This window comes from Xenia sp. Carnegie-2017, unplaced genomic scaffold, assembly GCF_021976095.1.
Source record: "Xenia sp. Carnegie-2017 unplaced genomic scaffold, XeniaSp_v1 HiC_scaffold_19, whole genome shotgun sequence".
In the NCBI taxonomy this organism is placed as follows: Eukaryota; Metazoa; Cnidaria; class Anthozoa; order Malacalcyonacea; family Xeniidae; genus Xenia; species Xenia sp. Carnegie-2017.
In genome coordinates this window covers 2,897,135-2,916,106 of record NW_025813481.1, presented here as the reverse complement: position 1 = coordinate 2,916,106, position 18,972 = coordinate 2,897,135, and the positions used below count along the sequence as shown (strand labels likewise).

The window sequence follows — 18,972 nt, the reverse complement described above, 5'->3', positions numbered from 1 at the left end:
TACGACATGTCAAGTTGACTGTGTTAGATATATTGTTAAAAAAGTGAGACTATATAGACATAAAAAGCTTTCTAAAATTAATTGATATTTCTCCAATTTAATAAAAGCGAAAATTCAGAAGGTTATCACAAAGTTAAAATTGAAAATTTCAATACTTAAGAGCTGTTTATATGATCCAAGCTAACCAAGATTCAGTGATTTGTCTAAGATTCATTTGATTATATTATATGAATGTAAGGTGTCGAACGATATAATAACTTGTAGTTGCTTTGCCCTTGTTTAAAGGTATTTACTAACGGGACACTGCAAGTGTATAAAAGCATATTTGAAAGAAGCCGAAAGGGTGCTTTAATGGACAATGGCGATCAAAATTCCCTCGATTTCAATGTTTGGATTCCATGCACATCATGTATCTCTTTTGTCAAATTTTTGCTCAATTTTGTAAGATTGACAGTCAACCCTAAATAAGATTAATGCCGCATGATATGAAATTTTCGGCCCGCAAAATTTATGTTTTTCAATCGGCCCGATGAACAAAACAATACAAATTAATGTGTTTTTAATTTAAATGAAGCAATTAATTACCAGCACCGTTGATTTTCGACTCATCTTGAGCAATAATCTCATCATCTTGGGCCAGATTTGCTGCTGCATCCTCGTGGGTGATATGAACCTCATCTTGAGCAACAACATTGGTAGACTTTACAGCTTCTATAAAAGAAATTACAATCATTCATTCAAATAATTTTTCAAATAGAATAAATCCATAAACTTGATTAAAAAATAATAATTCCAAAGTGAAGACGTAGCTAAAAACTCGGCCACTATATGAGTAAAAAAAGTTATCCAAAGTGTTATTCAAAACATACGTTTCAGTGGCAAAGTCAGCCAAATCTTTTACTCCTATTTATGACTTTAGGTGTAGCTATTAACATAGCGCGTATTAAAATCATAAATCAGTCATTAGTACAATAAATGACTATACCAACTTATGATGAGTCAAGCGTTAAGAACATACATGTAGTCGAAGAATAGTAAAAGAATAGAAATTTTTTATCTAGACACGTTAGTTTTGCAAAAGGAATGTTGATTATGTGAATTTTTTATTGAACCTTACCTTATTGAGGGGAAAAAATAACTTTTTAATAATAAAACTATTCTTAACTAATACATTGTTATATTGCCGTGCATGCATCACTATACAAACCTTCACAAATTGGAGTAAAATCTACAAAAAGAGAAAAACAAATATTATTTTCACATTAACACAAGACAGGCCAAATTGACTATCTTATTGTTAAAAAACTTATAACTGTATAAACACATAAAAACTTCATAAAATTAACTTTCTCCAATTTAGTAAAAACAAAGACACATAACAACAAACATTATCAATATTAATAAATTGTATGACCCTACTACTATCGTCAAAATGTCCTCAGGTTAACACCAACTTAAAATTGTAAAATTTTAATCACTTAGCAAAGAATAAATTCGGGTATTTTAATATTCACTGGGTAAATGAACGGATAGAGAAATATACAAAATAGAAGTTTAACGCACCATTTGTATTTTAGTTGCGTAAATGTAAAAAAAATAACTTGTCTTCAACTTAGTGATTATATTACATATATGTACATTGTCAAACGATATATTATCTTGTAGTTGTTTTTTCCTTGTTTAAACGTATTTAACTGTGGGACCAGTGTGTGAGTTAACGGTGTGCAATGTGCAAATCGCACATCGTTTTGGCTAAAATGAAAATAATTGCACATCACTTTTTCAAACGATATGCAAAAAATGTCTTTATTGATAATTACCACATAAATTGAAAAAAGTTTTCAAGCTTAATCTTTACTGATCTTTACATTATATACGAGTACGCTGCACGACATTATAATCCATGTTGACACAATGCCATCAAATTTTAAAGACGTTATCACTTTGAGACTGGGAAGTCTGTCAACAGTCAACATACATGGTGCTTGTATGCTGACAATAAGGGTGTAATACATTATTAATGTCAATTTTCATTTGCGTTATTTTATATACCGTTACGTACTGTTTTTGGCATCATAGCTATTTTGAGTATTTTCGATAAAATTAGGAAGCAATTTCATTTTGATTCTTAAAAGAAGATTAAAAAACAACTTAAATAAGCCAAATTTGAAAATAAACAAAAGGGAATTTCGATTTTAAATAAGCCTAACGTGAGAAAAGGAAGCCAAATTTGGCTCAAAACATTAAGCCAATCAGGCAACTTTGAGCAGCCATATTTTTTATTTTTACATATTGCTTGTAATATGACATAAATATGATGTTTTTTAGTGTAAGTAAACATCAAAGATGTTGCTGCTAATAATCAGACGGCAAAGTATATTCGGTGTTTCTCTTTTCACTTTTGTCTTTTTGCCATCTTGTCGAAAGGTTTTAGCTACCAGCAAAGTTAATACAGTTAATGGATGGAAATGGATGGAAACATTAAATGCTGACTTGCTGACATTTGTGGGTGTCAATTGTGTATTGTTATTGTGAATTAGTGTGAAATGAAATGTTTTTAGTTGATAGTTTGTTTGTATTGTGAATAAGTCGTTTGTAAGGTGCCGGTAATTGCTGTGATTTGTTCAGAGGGGTTTGTTCCAAGTTGGTATACCAACTTTCTAATGTAAGCCTTTCTATAGTCAGTACTGTAAGTAATGCATTTTGCCTAGTCCCAGTCAATGTTGTGCTTTGTGATTCGGTGATGTTCGGCAATGTGATTAGTTTTGTCTTGTTTCTTAGTAGCTCGTTTGTGTTCAGTAAGTCTTATGTTTAAGTTCCTGCCAGTTTCCCCGATATAGGAGGCGTGGCAGTCGGAGCAGTTTATTTTGTAAATTGCACCTTGTCGTTCGTTGGGTTGTTCTTTGTCCTTTATGTTCGTTAGTACTTGTTGTAACGTTGTGATTGGTTTATGTACGACACGTAAGCTGTATGGTCGTAAGATACGCGAGATAGTCTCAGACGTACCTTTGATGTAAGGTATGGTTGCTGTTGTCATTGAGTTGTTCGTTTCGTTGGGTTTGTAAGTGTTGCGTTTGATAAAGTCAGAGTTATAGTTGTTTCTGTCAAAAACACGATTGAGATAGTTGTTTTCGTTTTGTAGAGCGTCCGGTGAATCACATATGATTTTTGCACGTCTTGTTAATGTTCTGATTGTGGTGACTTTTGTGATGTAGGGTTGTAAGATGATTGGTCTAGTAGTCGGTCAGTATGTGTTGGCTTGCGTTAAACTGTTGTTCGTAGTTTTTGATTGTCATGTTTTACCAAACAGTCGAGAAAAGGAAGAGTTCCGTTTTCTTCGACATCTTTGGTAAATTGTATGTGGCTGTTCTGTTTGTTGATGTGAGTATGAAAGTCATCAATGTCGTCTGCATGTAGTGCTGTGATTGTGTCATCTACGTAGCGAAACCAAAAAGGTAGTGCATGTTTGTAAGTCGTGAGCGCCCGTTCCTCTATAGATTGCATTACAATTTCAGCAACTACAACAGAAACGGGCGAGCCCATTGCTGTCCCATGTAATTGTTTGTAGTGTGTTCCTTTGTATTGGAAGTAAGTCGAGGTGAGGCAGAGCTCCAGTAGCTCCATAATGTCTTCTGTCGGTAATGGCAGTACGTCCGTGGTGTTTGTAATGAGGGTTTTTGTACAAGTGAGTGCCAGATTAAGTGGAATACTGGTGAACAGTGATTTCACATCAAAAGACACTAGTATATAGTTGTCCGGTATTTGTATAGTGCACAGTTTTTTAATGAAAGTTTCAGTGGATTGTAGCTTGTGTTTTGATTTGTTTGTAAGTGGTTGCAGTATGTCAGTCAAGTACTTTGAAAGTTCGTAAGTAGGCGAACCACAGAATGATACAATTGGTCGCATGGGTATTTGTGGTTTGTGAAGTTTTGGTAGTCCGTATAGTCTGGGTGGTCGTGGTACTGAACATCTGAGTCGATAGTAAATACGTTCAGATATAATGTTAGATTTTCTCATAGAGAAGATCTTTCTGTTAAGTTTGCGTACTAGTGATGGTGTTGGGTCTCGTTTGAGTTGTTCGTACGTTTGTCGTTAACAAGGGTGTCCATTTTGTTAAAGTAATCATTCCTGTCCATGACCACAGTCACGCGTCCTTTGTCTCCTGGTAAAATGACGATGTTGTTGTCGTGTTTTAGTCGTTTGAGTGCTTGTTGTTCGTCTTTTGTCAAGTTGTTGTCAGGTATGGAGGACGATTGTAAAGTGGAGGCTATCCTGCTTCTGATAGAAAAGTCAGATCCTGTGAAATTGAAAAAAACAGTCATTTCTCACTTACACATGACAGGTTCAATAATTAATTTATGATTATCTCATTTTCAGAAAAAATGATCACAAATAAACAGAAGAGATAATTAATGCAAACATAAATTTGTCATATCGTATTCTGAGTTCTTTGACAACAATTATAAAAAAATGGAGCGTAAAAATATTCATGACTACTGTGTCTTAATTTAGAAATTTAGAGACAGATGAACTGGGATTTTAGAGACAGATGAACTGGGATAACAGAAAACTGCATGTAGTAAAATCAATTGAAAGGAAAAGCAATATACAAAACAAAATTACAATGTAGCACATGAATAAACATTTAAAATAATTTTGTCTTCAGTTAACTAAATGTTATCAATCTCCATGAAATGAACATCATTTACTGACTATCGACCAAAGAATGTTCATACTACGTCACTATTTATGACACACGAATAAATAGTGTCGTGAAGTGTCGGCAATATAATTTACCTATAAAATCAAATATTACAGTGTTTTTGCGTTACCTTCTGAAATTCTGGTATAAGAATGGCATTTACAGATTTTTTGCAAGAAACATAAACATAAAATACCCTTTGCAGAGTTACTGGTTTCGGCCTCAATGTTTTTTTCTGAGGCGTCACGACAAAAAAATCCGATTTGCTCTTAAATAACAGGTACGATAAACAATTATATCAAATTTTTACCGTGTATTCGATCATTTAATAAACTAATTTAAAGTATTTAACCATCAACAACAAAAGAAAGTTTTAGAATAAAAAATATCTGTGGCAAATGAAACGTTTATTTTTCATTTCCACAAAACAAATTAACATATGGTCATTGATGTACTTCTATATGTCTTTTAAACTGACAGCTACCCAACTATATTGCAGTAAAGAGGTCAAGAGGTCATAGTGATTCCTCCCAACATATTAGTTACAACACATTTTCAATCATGGAGGGCAGTGAAAAGAAAATTTTTGGACTTTATAATATTCACATGAATTTCCAACATGTTTACCTCGTTCACGTTTTAATTTGAAAGACATTTCCACTACCTCTGAATCTACACAAACAAGTCATGGTTAAGTTATAGGTTAAGTTGCTATTGAATGTGAGCGTTAATATATTGTACATTAAACTCGCTCAGCCGGGTACTCGGCTCCATATAAACAGACCCTAAGAATACAAATTATGCAAGTATTTAATTTACGTGTCTTTCCATCAACTGTAAAACAGGAGACGCAAAAAGATTGAAACAAGTTGAGTTGTAATCACTTTAACACAGGATAAGAACTTTCTAGTAGGCATAAATTTAACAGTTCGAAATTGTTATGAGATCATCTGGCAATTGCGATGAAATATGAGTTATGTTTGATCCCATTTATCTATGCTTCAAGACCTGACATTTAAATTCTGTTTAAACAATATTACTATTTTGAAGCATTGAATTCATTGATTGACAACTTGTTTTGTCATGATACTTTGAGCTCCTGATACTAACAACAGAATTGTCATTATTTGTGGGGGTTAAACAAAGGTTTAAACTTTTTGTAAATAACAAATATGATAAAAAGGCAGTGCATAGTGTGTCATCACAGACATGATGTCTGCCACATTGTTTTGCATAGCCTAATTTCTTGGACAAATAAAATAACTCACTTTCAATGTTGCAAACAGACCAGTGAGACCTCTCCCAGAAAACTGTACAGCTCAATATTAGTGCAAACTAGATAGACAGTAATGATTAATTATAAACAAACATTAAAAAAACTCATTGCAAATACATTTTCATTCAGTGACTGTGTCCGCATGAATTTAGCATGATAATAACGGAAACCAACAATTATATACTTTTTCGGAGCCCATTAGCAGATAGTTGAGGTATTTTTTGATTGCATAACAAAATAATGTGTTAATGAAAACTATTAGTAAGAAATAGCTTTAGGTGAACTTATGTAAGGAATTCTCTTTTCAATAATTCAAAAATCAGGTGCACCTTTACGTGAAAATACGATCTTTGGCCGACTCTGGCCAGCAAGGGTGCAAATTTTTCCAAAGTATTTTTTCACAACAGAAGAATGTTTTCAGGAAAATGGACATGAAATTAAATAAGCAACTACTTGATTTAATAAAGTTAGATATAATTACTGGTAAACAAAATAATAGCACATAATAAATGCTTAAAATTTCTCAACTAAATAAGTCTTCATTTTCAACATATCACAAGTGCTTGATACCTTCATATCAATCACAAACAATTTACACATAAATTCATTCACTTTTCCTTGAGCTTCGAAGAAATAATCACAAACAAATTGCAACTTTATGCACTTCTGCATATTTAACAACCCATAGAGATAATGCATTGAACTAGTAAACCAATTCTTGATAATGAATAATGCTGTCTCATTTTCTCACAATAGGTTAGGTTTGTATGTAACCAATTCATTCGTAACCATATGTAACCAAAAAAAGCGAAAAAAAAATTTAAAAAAATACTTTTAGAAGTGGCTTATTTAAACAGCCCCGACTTCTTTAATTGGTTATTTATGTCTCTGGTCTTTAGCACAAATGGCCCTATACAATACTCATCATGTTTGAGACACAACACATGTAGTTTTACAGTTTTAAATGAAATGAATTGTTTGGATTCATTCAAATAATTTATATCAATCGAGAAATAATTGTGCTTTTCTTGTTTGTATATACAACGACATCATACTATACACAACGCCTGGCTATTCATGTTTGACAGGGGCTTACACGTGACTTTACGATTTTTATGAGCTACATAAACAAATTTTACATCGACGGGCCATATACATTGAGTTCTATTGAATAAAATTGTTCATGTATCGTCTGTTTTATCATATCAAATTAAAAAACGAATAAACACGTGGCGGAGGAAATAAGAAAGACTTATTCTAAACCATGAGCATTTCATATCTTTACTATGTCTCTAAAGTTAAACTAGAGTATTTTGTATATCCTATAATTCTCCTTAAGTCGATATTTATTGATAAAACTTACTATATAAATTAGTCTTCGTTGTAAAACGTGTTCCTGCCAAATGATGTAACTTAGCCAGTGACGGGAATGGAGTATTTGCCGGTTGCCAGTCTCCCTTAAATTTGCGCGGTTTTTGCAATGCATTCTGGGATCGCCAGGGGGCAAACATTGTGTATCTTTATAAAAATATCTTTTAGTAAAAAGTTTATATTCAAATTATAATGGGAAAAGGGGATCACTGTGCTGTTTATGGCTGTGATAACGATAGAAGATATCCTGAAAAATATATCGTTTCCGATCACGTTGGTATTCTTCGCTTTTTTTCTCCGAAAAACGCGAAAGACAAGAGTGCTTGGCAAAAGCTGATCAACAGGAAAAACTTCAAAGTCACTACGAATACGAAGGTTTGTTCTAATCATTTTCTTGCTGGTTATCGTTCCGAGGGCTGTCCCAATCCAACTTTGTATCTAAAAGGATACCAATCAAAAGAAACCAGTAAACGACTACCGCCGAAAGATAGAAGCAAATCAAATATTCCGAAAAGAAAGAGACGAAAAATTCTGTGTGAAGGCAGTACTGAGAAAAGCTTTGAGCATCAGGATAAGGCTTTTTTTGCTGCTGAAATCACTGCTCCTGAGCAGTGTACTGAGCCAGAGTCTGTGCACGAAGACAGTCCACATATAAATTGTACAACAGACTTGGATGTTACACGTTATGATTATGATGATAGCTACAGCTTTGAAAGTGATAAACATGACCTCATTGACTGTTTTTGCCAGGGCAATGTTAAAACGTTGAAAAGAAATTTATTTATTGAACAAGCTATTTGCCAGAAGAATTGCTACCGCTACACTGGATTGTCACTAGAAAAGTTGAACTTAGTTTTCAGTTTGATTAAAGAGAAAGCAAAGAGTCTAAGGTATTGGAGAGGTTCTACTGATACAGCCACTGCCCAGTCTATTAAAAGAGGGCATGTCTCAAGAGTATTGACACATTGGGAAGAATTCATTCTTACTCTTGTCAGGACACAAAAAGGATTTGATGTCATGTTTTTGGCTGATACATTTTCTGTTTCAGCTAGTCATGTTTCCCGGATTTATACAACTTGGGTTAAATTCCTGCCTAACGAGCTTTCATTCCTTGTGCCTTGGCCAAGTAAGTCTGAAATCAAAGAGAAACTACCTAAGCGATTTCAGAAATTTAAAAACTTAAGGATAATTATTGATTGCACAGAATTTTTTATACAAAAACCTAAGATACCTGGGAGCCAGAAAATCTCATGGAGCAGCTATAAGCATTGGAACACTGCTAAACTATTAGTTGGCATTACCCCTACTGGTATTTTTTCCTTCATCCCACCCCTTTGGACTGGTTCAATATCTGACAAGGAAATTGTCACCAACTCTGGTCTCATAAACTTGCTAGAAAAAGGTGATGGTGTCATGGCTGATAAGGGATTCCTTGTTAGAGATCTACTTGTGGTTAAGAAAGTTCACCTTATTTCTCCTGCCTATTGTCGTGGACCAATACTTTCCTCTCGTTGAACAACTCATACTCGGCGTGTGGCATCATTAAGATCTCATGTCGAAAGGAATATATTGAAACTAAAGCAATTTCAGATTTTGTCAGGAGTTATTCCATTAACATTAAAACCAGTTTTGGACAACATTTTGTTTATGTGTGCCGCTTTATGTAATTTAGGAAAGCGTGGTATAATGTAATCCTTACATAATCTAAAATAAATTATACTTAATATTTTTATTTTGAAAAACTGTTATTTGTAAATATAAAATTTTATCATTGTACATATTTCAATAAAAGACTACTAATAATATAATTCTTATAGAAAAGAAACACAGTTTTAAATACATCACTCCAGAAGTCAGCATCAAATGGTATTTCTACAATATCAATTCCTTTTTCTGTATATACAATAAAATCACATTTGTCGATTTTACTTATAGCCATACCCATTTGGACTTGAAAGTAATGTAAATGGTTCCTTTTCAACACTTTCTTCCCACTATCATTAGTTTTCCCACCAATAGCTGTTGAGAAAAATGCAGATTTGGGATCCATATTCTTGCATGTTAGAGGGCACTTAATTTCAAGTGTCCTTGAGCCACAACATTCACATTGGGATATTCCATCCAAACTCACTCCCATCCATAAATTTTTGGGGTCAACAAGCAACCCAGGTTCTTCTATTTTAACTTTTTCATGCTTCTTTGTACGCAGTCTCTTATAAAGATACAGAGCCTCTTTTTCTTTGTCTAGTCCATATTGCAGGTAAACCACTGATCTGATAATAGACTGGATATAGCTTCTACAGGAAGCAAAAGTGAAGCCTAATTATATATGCAAAATCCACTTCCGGGTACCACGGCGAGATACAAATTACAATAGAAATGTATGAATGTCATAGAGTCCTTAAGTGTGACGTCACGTTACCATGGAGCTAAAAAATGCAGTTCTAAACAAAATATCTTATGCGAGCGCTTTGGACACGCTTCCTTTGTTTTGAATGTCTAAAGCTTTAATTATCCAGTGTAATCCCACAAAAGACAATAAAAAAAAACAGGAATGGTTAAAAGGTAATCCAAGGGATCAACTTTTGTTTAAGAAGTGTAAAGGACGCGGGTCAAACGGGCAAAATGGTTTACTGTTTTGCTCCTACATGTGGCCATTCGTCGGAGGGCAACACTTGCAAGTTCTTTGCTTTTCCAAGCGCTACAATGCTGAACGACGAGTACAAGAGATGGTTCGACTCATAAGGTATGAACTGATATTCAAAAAGAATTCCTTATTCGGTGAAAATTTGATGAATTACATGATTTTAAGTGAGATTTACGGACTCCATTCAGGTGAAGAGTTGACATCAGGACATGAGGGAGAATCATCGAATACTGAATGATAGAAGCTTCAGCTAGTTGTCTTTTTAACGGTCGCTTTGTATTTTCCGTAGCCAAAACCTTAAATCTTAGTGCTTTGGAAGGTATAATCCATCAATTTTGAGGATCAAATTTTTATCACTTTAATGAAAGTACGACAGAACTACACACAGCTTCACCTAACCCAATTGTTTCATTGTAGTGTGGCTACAATTTCTAACATTGTTATAACATTCACTCATGTTTTGCATGAAATTTTGTTTGACCTAATGACGTCGATTCCATCCAGGGAAAAAACAAGATCTCTGCACCCTCCTCTTTCAGGCAATTTGAATCCTGTCTGCACAGATATTGAGCTTGCTGCACTGGGATTGATGAGTCAGCAAAATGCAACCTTTCTATCATACAGAGGAATGAATTCCTTTGAAGTAATAGTTGGTGTTGCACCAAATGGAGTCATTACTAATGTCAGTCGGCTGTATCCAGGTTCTATTTCAGACAAGGCCATTGTGCAACAGTCTGGACTCCTTAATCACTTGACAGCTGGAGATATGATTCTGGCGGACAAGGGTTTCCTTATCCAGGATGTTGTACCACATGGTGTCTGTGTCAATATTCCACCTTTTCTGAATAATGGAACTTTCACAGAGAGTGAGGTCAAGAAAACAAAAGCCATAGCTAAAGCACAGATTCATGTCGAAAGAGCCAATGCTAGGCTGAAAGACTTCAAAATTTTAGGTGTCATTCCTTTGTATTTGCACTGCTATGCTGACATTTTGTTTCAATTCTGTGCAACACTTGTAAATTTGCAATTTCCTCTCATCAAAGAGGGATGCGAAGATATGGTTTTTGAGTAGTTTTATGCTTGAAGACTACATTGGACAGTTTTTTAATAATTATTGTTGTTCAAATAGAAATAAAATAATTTGTAGACTGAGGCTTACTTAGAAGAAAATACAGCTAGAGGGGGAAGGGGAGAGCATTCTAATATAACAGTAAAGGGATGATTTTACCTCCTAGGGATTACAATATTTATCATCTGGTACAGCCTGGGTGTACATAGGGTGTCAAATTAGATCACTGCGAGAATTCTTTTATCATGTTTAGGAGAACAGAAGTTAAAAGAAGTTTTGACATATGTTTTACAATGGATGTCTTTTTGGGGATAAAAATAAAAGCAAGTACTGCCCACACATCCCATCACTTTTATATGGGAATTTTCCTTTCCCCCAGGAAAACAACATTAAATGATGTACCATATTTCCATGTCTTTTAAATACCATGTTATCCTTGTGTTTATTAATAAAAATGCAAATATATGTATAGCCTGTTACCACAACTCCCTCACACCAAACTAGTAGTGGTAGGTCAATTTGAGGACTGAAAACCGACGAGTATCATTATTTTTTAAAACAAATCGTTCATTAAAAAACCTTTTTTTATTTCACTACGAGAGAAAATCACGCCCTCGTGTTCATTTGGGCAACAAAAACAGTGTAAAACTTAATCTTGACATTTGGCATTCACCGTCACTTTATAAACCTTTTGTTTCATTCTTGCGTGTACTTCTCCTCGTAAAACACTCTGCTGGTAAGTAAATGCTTCAATGTGATCTGACTTAAGTGGTTTTCCCCCTTTTTTATAGATTTCTTTTCTTCTGAGAAGAAAGAAAAAAGCGAAGCGATGGATAATGTCCCCATTTTGAATCGAATGGGCGCTTGTTTGGAACTGAGATTTTTAGCACCATGGAAACGTGACGTCACCACTTAAGGACTCTATGTCTTCATTTAATAGAAATGTATGGCGGTAACGTTTACAAACATGGGTTTTCGAATATTTAAGACATTTCGCGACTCCTTACTTACCTCAAGTATTAGTCATGGATAAAACAGGTTATGCGAATTGATTCGACATCAAAATGATTCATATAGCTGTAAAATATCGACCTTAGTGTTGATTTAAAAGTTGCACATGCGAGAATGTATTTTGTCCTATTGTTGCCAATGCAAGATAGTTCACTGCTCGCTTTGCAATTTCTGAGGCAGTTATGATCTAGTATACGTTTCAGTTCTTTAGAAATGAGGTGAGTTACTTTTTTTATCATTCTTTCTTTATGTTGAGAGATTGTTGACATTTTATTTTTGCTGTAACTTTATTTTTTCAGGAGCAAAGTACTACTGATGCTTAAACAAGACAAGTCTATTTAGTTTCTTTCGCACTTTATCTTTAGTTTCCATTTCTGTAGTTGTTTTTCTCAAATGGTGTAGTCGCACTTTGCGCTAAATTATTTAAAGAAGTATGATTTTCATTGACATTAAAATCTAACAAATGCGTTCTACACACATTAGGACACTTTAGTAAACTTCTTTTGAAACATCAAGGTAATGTAGCCAGCCAGGTATGAATTTGCAGGCCCTTTAAGAGTGCAAAAGCTGGGTGCATTGTTTAATCTTTATAATCATCTTGGTTTTGGTTTGTCCCTTAGGGAGATTTAAATTATTAACAGCAACATATGACTGTGTCCACGGTTTATAATTATAAGTGTATCCAATTGTATCCAGTATATCAGTTTCACATTGTCTTGTGCTAATTCCTTTACAGCCATGAATACTGCTTCTCAGCAACAGTTTATTGTCTAGAGCTGTAAATTGGTCAACTGTTCGATTGTTAAAGTGACACTTTACAAGTGGAATAAAGCTCTTGTCTTTCTTATTACTACAAAACTCGAGACTGATGATCAAACTATTGCTGAAAAGGATTCTAATGTCAACTGCAATTTATATTCAACCATCCCTAACTACATTTATATCTTAAGAATAATTTTAATCTTTTTGGAAAAATATTTAAGGCATTAATATTACATTTATACTAACTACAATCTTCTGGAATTTGCTTAGCTCTTAGAAGAGGAAAATGAAATTTACTGAATGTAAAAAGGCAGTAATATTGTACATGGCTGGCTATATTGCCCAGATGGTGCAAAAGAAAATAAACTGCCCTGTTTGTCATGAAGCAGTCGGTTCAAGAAACCATAAAAATGAGTCTGCTTTCCTAACTTTAAAATACAGGGGTAATTTGTTTAAGCCAACGGCAAGTGTTATAGTAATATGCAATGAAACAGAGAGGTGCTTTCAGAGAATGTTGGCAGCTACAGATGGAAATTTACTGCAAGGGAAAGGAATTCCTGATGGTACTGCTGTGTCTGTAATAAATGGTATAGATTTGAGGACCACATTCAAGGATCTCGATGCACACATGTTGAATACTACTGTTCACGAAAATCATATTTACTTATTAAGACCATATCTAAATGTTACAGCAAGGTGCGACTATACCATTTGAGAAAAACAACTACAAAAATGGAAACTAAGTCTTCCTGGAAAGAAAACGTTGCCCTTGAATTTGACTGTCGTGTACATTTTGCAACAAATGAGCAAGTTGTAGCATCAGTTTTTTCTTGACTCACGCTTTGACGCTTTAAATGACGCTTTATATAGGTCAGTGAAGTATACGATGAAACACGTGACTTGCGACACTGTATTGGAATTTCAGGATTCCCTTCAAGCTCTTTTTCTAACCACTCATGAATGGAATCTCCTCTAGTTTTGCTCGAATCAATGATTTTTTTCACTCTTTTTTTACCTGCCTTTATTAACACTTTGCTTGTGTCCTCACATTCAAAAAAAACAATCATCCATCTTCAAAAGTTCCAAAGGGACTTCCAATTTTTAAATAACAGTAAAAAATGTCCACATTAAATTATTTTTTTTAATAATGTAGAAATAATTGTTGAAAAACCCTTTTCCGTAGTTTTTGCAATAAACATGATTGTTTTACTAATGATTGAACTACTTCATGTAAGGTTTGTAAAAATATTTTGTGACTTAAGCATAAACCGTATTGAAAAAAATAACTATTTCTTGATGTTTATGCCCAAATACTGATCGTTTACCACAAAATATATATTCTATTGTTGCTGTACCCTGTGGCGTAACATTTCAAACAAAGAGCATTGTTTGTTTTTCAATATGGCGTCCATTTTTAATAGAAGTACGCAGCCAAAAGCTCCATATTTCATTTCCCTAAAGGGTTCTAAATTGGCACCCTGAAAATTACAAATCGCCGTGTTACATAAATACAAAAACTCTAAAAATCTGTTTGGGGTCCTCCAAAACAAAGTTTAGCCTTTGGCAATTAATCAAAAAGTAATTAGAAATTAACAGGAATCTAATCCAATAGACACCAGAAATATAAAACATAATCATCATTTCTAGCCTACATCAATTGACTAGATATGGTTGAAAAACTCAGCCGTACGTTAAAAACGATTACAAGGTGGTAATTTTTGTTCCAGTGCTGAGTTCGACACATGGCGATGTTAGAACGTTAAGGGGCTTTTTACATGATCCCAGTTAACAGGGATTCAGTGAGGCGTGAAATGATTTTGAGGGATTCATAGGGCCAAAACTTCAAGGTTAAAAATTAGAACTGTTTGTCAAATGCCGCAATTCATTCCTGTTGTAATTCTCAAATTATGCCAAATTGATTGTTTTAATTTTAAATGTTTTGCGTAGTTATTAAATCAGAATATCGTGAAGTTTCTCGGGAAGATTTATCTGATGACAAGTATTGAATTGTTTCCTTTTCCCAAAATCATTTAACGCTTAGCTGAATCACGGCTACCCGGGCTTCTGCAATCAACCCCTAATTGGAGCCGCAAATTCAACCCGATTAGTTAACACTGGGTTTAAATTTCAGCACCAGGCTTGAACTCAGCACAAGGTTGAAAATTTGGCTTATAATCGCGTGTTTGATATAACAAATGATTTGTATTAAGACTGAGCTGAAGTTTCAACTCACTTAACGGAGCTCAATTCAGCACAGGGTTGAAAGTGCTCCATGGCTATGCAACTGGCTGCTGTATATTTAATTAGCTTATTGGTTGCCGTTGACCATTTCATCATTCCTATTGGTCAGAAATTGCAATTAACTGGCTGTCACTATGGTAATCACATGAGTAATAAGATATGCGCGACACAAAAAATTTCAATAGAGTGACTCCACTTTATATTCAGTATACTGTGGCTGAGCTAAGGATCAACCTTCAACCTCACGGTTCTTATCAAATGAAAGAGACGGAAAACATTATGTTTAATACCTTTTTTTCATAAACATTTAAATTTAAACCATAAGTTGAGAAAACAAGTTCAGTCAGTGTACATAGTCATACACAGCAACATTAAAATGTTTCATATTAAAATTGAAAAGTTAATTTATTGCCATCGAGCATCTAGGTTTAACACAATTGATACCTTGCAATCATGAAAAAAATGACAAATTATTTTGATAGCTGTTGCTTACTAGGAAATTCAGGTTTAGTTTTCCTGTGACCTATTGACTTTGTGCACCAGAAGAGGAAGTTCAGGAAAACGTTGCAAGAAATACTTTTTATAATTCCCTTGCTTCACATATTGTGATCGATGCGGACGAGGCTTATTTTGCCAATGTTCATCAACGTTTCGTATAAATCTTAAGCAATCTGCCCATGTGGACTCGTACTTTAGAGTTCTTAAACTGTCGTTTACTTCAAAGTTGATCAAATCTTTGACGACTTCATCATCGATACGCTTCATCCATTCTGTGGAACCATGCAACTGCTTATGAGCGTCTGAAGAATTTTGACTTTGTGAATGTTTGACCTCCAGTTGGTTCCCCATATCGCACAGCATGTTAAATTTCTCTTCGTCTGATAGCAGATAAGGGTGTTTTAACGCCTTATCGGCAGATGGCCTGTCTTCAGGTTTTAACTGTAGCATCCACGATAAAAGGTCTTTGAATGTGGCATCCTTGATTTCGTCTAAGCCAACAGGGTTTCCATTCAAAATGTTGTCCAGTCTATGCCGTTCTTCTCCAAAAGGATGTTTTCCCTTTGTTGCAACATAGTAAGCCACCATTCCTGCGTTCTATTTTCAATAAAAAATTGTCATAAACAGTCAGTGGTGGATACTAAAACCTTAAAGATTAAATTTATTTGCGATTTGCAGAACTCAACAATAAATGTGCAGCTTAAAAAAATCTAAAAAATGTTCTCCAAATAGAATTGTAGTTATATATATGTATTAAAAGCAATCTAAATAAGGAACATACAATTGTAACTGTAACACGATTAACAAAAATTAATTTATTTTTATTTAAATTTATAGGTTGACACTATATGACGATACAATCGAGGTACAGAAGAAAATTGAGGTAAAATGATTATCACTACAAAATAGCAATATTTAAATAAATGCAAATAAAACATTGAGCTGTAGTTGGACCTTTAGTTCTACTTCAAGAACTTACCATAATGTCAGACTCTTTCTTGTAACGAACTTTATTAATTGTATCATCTGATGCGTTATATGACTCTGGAGCTATCCAATTTTTAGCTCCTCTCTGTATGCTTTGATGTGTCGAAGTTTCATCAGATAACATATGACTTATTCCAAAGTCAGCGATTAAAAAAATTCCTTGTACATCTCGAAGAACATTTGATGGTCTTAAATCCCTATGAAGAATTGGACACGGACCACTGTGAAGATCAACTAAGCCTTTTAAAATCTGCATAAGAATTGTAGGAACGACTTTTTGAAGATCTTGCAGAGAAGAAGATTTCACATATTTCTCTAACGATTCTTCACACAAATCTAATATCATATACAAATACTCTTCGTCAAGGTTCTCTTCTAAATGGCAAAAATTCACAACATAATTTGAACGCTTTGCATTCAACTCATTAAAAATTTCTTTTTCTCGATTTGCAAAGTCTTTGCCGCTATCTTTGGGTATTCGCTTTACTGCTTTTCCATAACCATTGTTTCCCAGGGCAAGGTAAACACGGGTTCCATCACTTCCCTTGCCAAGCAAAAACTCCTTCATGAAAATTACACGCAATCCACTGAGCAGTGTAACTTTTTCTGGATGTTTGCGTCCATATTCCTCCATCTCTTTAAACTTTTCCTGATGTATTATTGATTTATCAAAACATTTCCATGGTTGACGCAACAATTCTTGAATTTAAAGGAGAAGTACAAATCAGGAGAGATTAAAGGACTGATAAATTCATGCAATAAATTCATCAATTCACATTTTTATTTGTTTTGGCAATATCACATAACATATAACATTGCTGTGTTTTTCTCTGGATGAGAAAACACGGATGTTTTTATTTTGATATGGAAATAACATTTACTCCGGTAGAAATGAGTTGGTCATCATACAATTCACGCGCAATAATCGACGTTCCACGATTAGTTCATTGCATGACTATACCAACCTTTAACTCAATAAAGCCAGTGGCGGATCTAGGGTACGTCAAAATAAATTGCTGCAGCTCATGCTTGGATATCTTTCCATTTCCAAATACATAGAGGCAAGTCCATTGATAAAGTTTAATTTTTTTGAAATTCAAATTCAATAGTTTTGGTTTGAATATATTTTGAATTTTAAATTGAGCATCTATAATTCATTTTGACAAACGCTAGATCTGCTATACTAGATTGAGCAATTATGCAATGGATAAAACGCTCATCGTTTTCACATTAACATAAAATATGAAATTTAGTATCTGAATGTTAAAAAGTAATGACCGACGATTCTCTTAAAGTAAATTGAATTTACTCAATGATCTCTACAAGTGTTTACAAAGCAATGATCGCTTCAATAACTGATTTTATTTTAACTGGGAACAATAAGAAATAGTTAAAATAGTTGCTTACGACATGCTGCACTTTACGTTCAGACACGGACATTTTTATGCATGCAATGAAAAGAATTTTTCATTCTTAATTAATAGTCATTAAAAATTCTGAGAATTGAATAAATTTACACAGCATTTTCTAACTCAAGCTATTGAGAGCAAAAAAAAAATTAGTCATAATCCTTTAAGAAACTGAAAATAATTCGTTATATCAACCTTCCAAACGTTGTTTCCCCTCTTCTGCATTATGAAAATAAATAATAAAATAATACTAAAATATTATATAGTTGTATTGACTAGCAACTAGAGCCTTTTTTGTTTTATTTATAACACAACAAAACAATTTAATGGGCTCTTTATCATGAACTATGAACAATGTTAATGTATGGGCTTCTTTTAAGATTTGGTCGCAACATAATACCACACCGACTATAAATATAAGAGAATATAAAAATTACAGAACCACAAATTACAACTTTCCATTATAAAAAGCATTTTTGACTGGTTTTTCCCTTCAAGAAAAACATGTTTGTTTCTGTATTTATTACGAGGAAAATATCCATTGGTCAAGATATTGGTCGTCACATGAGTAATGATGTAATATGTGGAAACAAACGAAAGTATTTTTATATATAGCTATCATTATACTTTTAAGGTTATTGTAGACAAGCATATAGTTTGTACAATCAATTTTGAAAACAACAATTTTATTATCGTCATGTGCAAGTGCAATAGCCAAAATTTATTTTAGTTGCAACACAGTGAAAGTTGAGAACGCTTTGATTTATTAAGAATGTTGCAGGTTTATAAACACGGATATATAAACAAACATTCACAAAGGTATCCTTCTTCCACACTCTTTTCTGCATTAAGACAACCATCACTAATCCCTAGCACAAAGTTTATATTTATGTTTTGCATTCGATTCACAGTTGAGTATCTCACCGTCGTAAAATGGTGATAGTATAGGAATGAGTAAACCTTTTATAATTTATTATTCTGCACCATTATAACGGAAGT

General features: G+C 33.8%; 7 protein-coding genes across 10 annotated transcripts in view; 2 read left to right on the top strand and 5 right to left on the bottom strand.

Moving 5' to 3' along the window:
• LOC124438475 overlaps positions 1 to 6,355 on the bottom strand; it is an 89,420-nt gene extending 83,065 nt beyond the window's left edge. The window contains exon 1 of the mRNA XM_046988637.1: positions 6,308 to 6,355. The gene's annotated coding sequence lies outside the window, so the exon portion shown is untranslated. The remainder of the gene's footprint in view (positions 1 to 6,307) is intronic.
• LOC124438457 (probable serine/threonine-protein kinase ireA) overlaps positions 1 to 6,727 on the bottom strand; it is a 29,629-nt gene extending 22,902 nt beyond the window's left edge. The window contains exon 1 of the mRNA XM_046988614.1: positions 6,661 to 6,727. The gene's annotated coding sequence lies outside the window, so the exon portion shown is untranslated. The remainder of the gene's footprint in view (positions 1 to 6,660) is intronic.
• The window catches only part of LOC124438461, a 120,403-nt gene that overhangs the window by 52,845 nt on the left and 48,586 nt on the right, over positions 1 to 18,972 (bottom strand). The gene's annotated exons all lie outside the window — the stretch shown is intronic.
• LOC124438454 overlaps positions 1 to 18,972 on the bottom strand; it is a 73,929-nt gene that overhangs the window by 8,976 nt on the left and 45,981 nt on the right. The window lies entirely within an intron of this gene.
• LOC124438460 lies at positions 7,506 to 9,213 on the top strand. The gene has a single exon (XM_046988621.1). The coding sequence runs from the start codon at positions 7,542 to 7,544 to the stop codon at positions 8,862 to 8,864; it is 1,323 nt and encodes a 440-aa protein (XP_046844577.1). The 5' UTR covers positions 7,506 to 7,541; the 3' UTR covers positions 8,865 to 9,213.
• On the top strand, positions 9,765 to 11,530 carry LOC124438474. The gene is made up of 3 exons (XM_046988635.1): positions 9,765 to 10,095; positions 10,185 to 10,315; positions 10,536 to 11,530. Exons 2-3 carry the CDS (start codon positions 10,231 to 10,233, stop codon positions 11,066 to 11,068), a joined length of 618 nt encoding a protein of 205 aa, XP_046844591.1. The 5' UTR covers positions 9,765 to 10,095; positions 10,185 to 10,230; the 3' UTR covers positions 11,069 to 11,530.
• Positions 15,357 to 18,972, bottom strand: part of LOC124438452 — a 31,483-nt gene continuing 27,867 nt past the window's right edge. For all 3 annotated transcript variants that reach the window (XM_046988606.1, XM_046988607.1, XM_046988608.1), the window contains 2 exons: positions 16,557 to 17,263; positions 15,357 to 16,174 (listed from right to left, as the gene is read on the bottom strand). In XM_046988606.1, the coding sequence (XP_046844562.1) occupies positions 15,587 to 16,174; positions 16,557 to 17,263 (1,295 nt within the window). In that variant the 3' untranslated portion in view covers positions 15,357 to 15,586. The remainder of the gene's footprint in view (positions 16,175 to 16,556; positions 17,264 to 18,972) is intronic.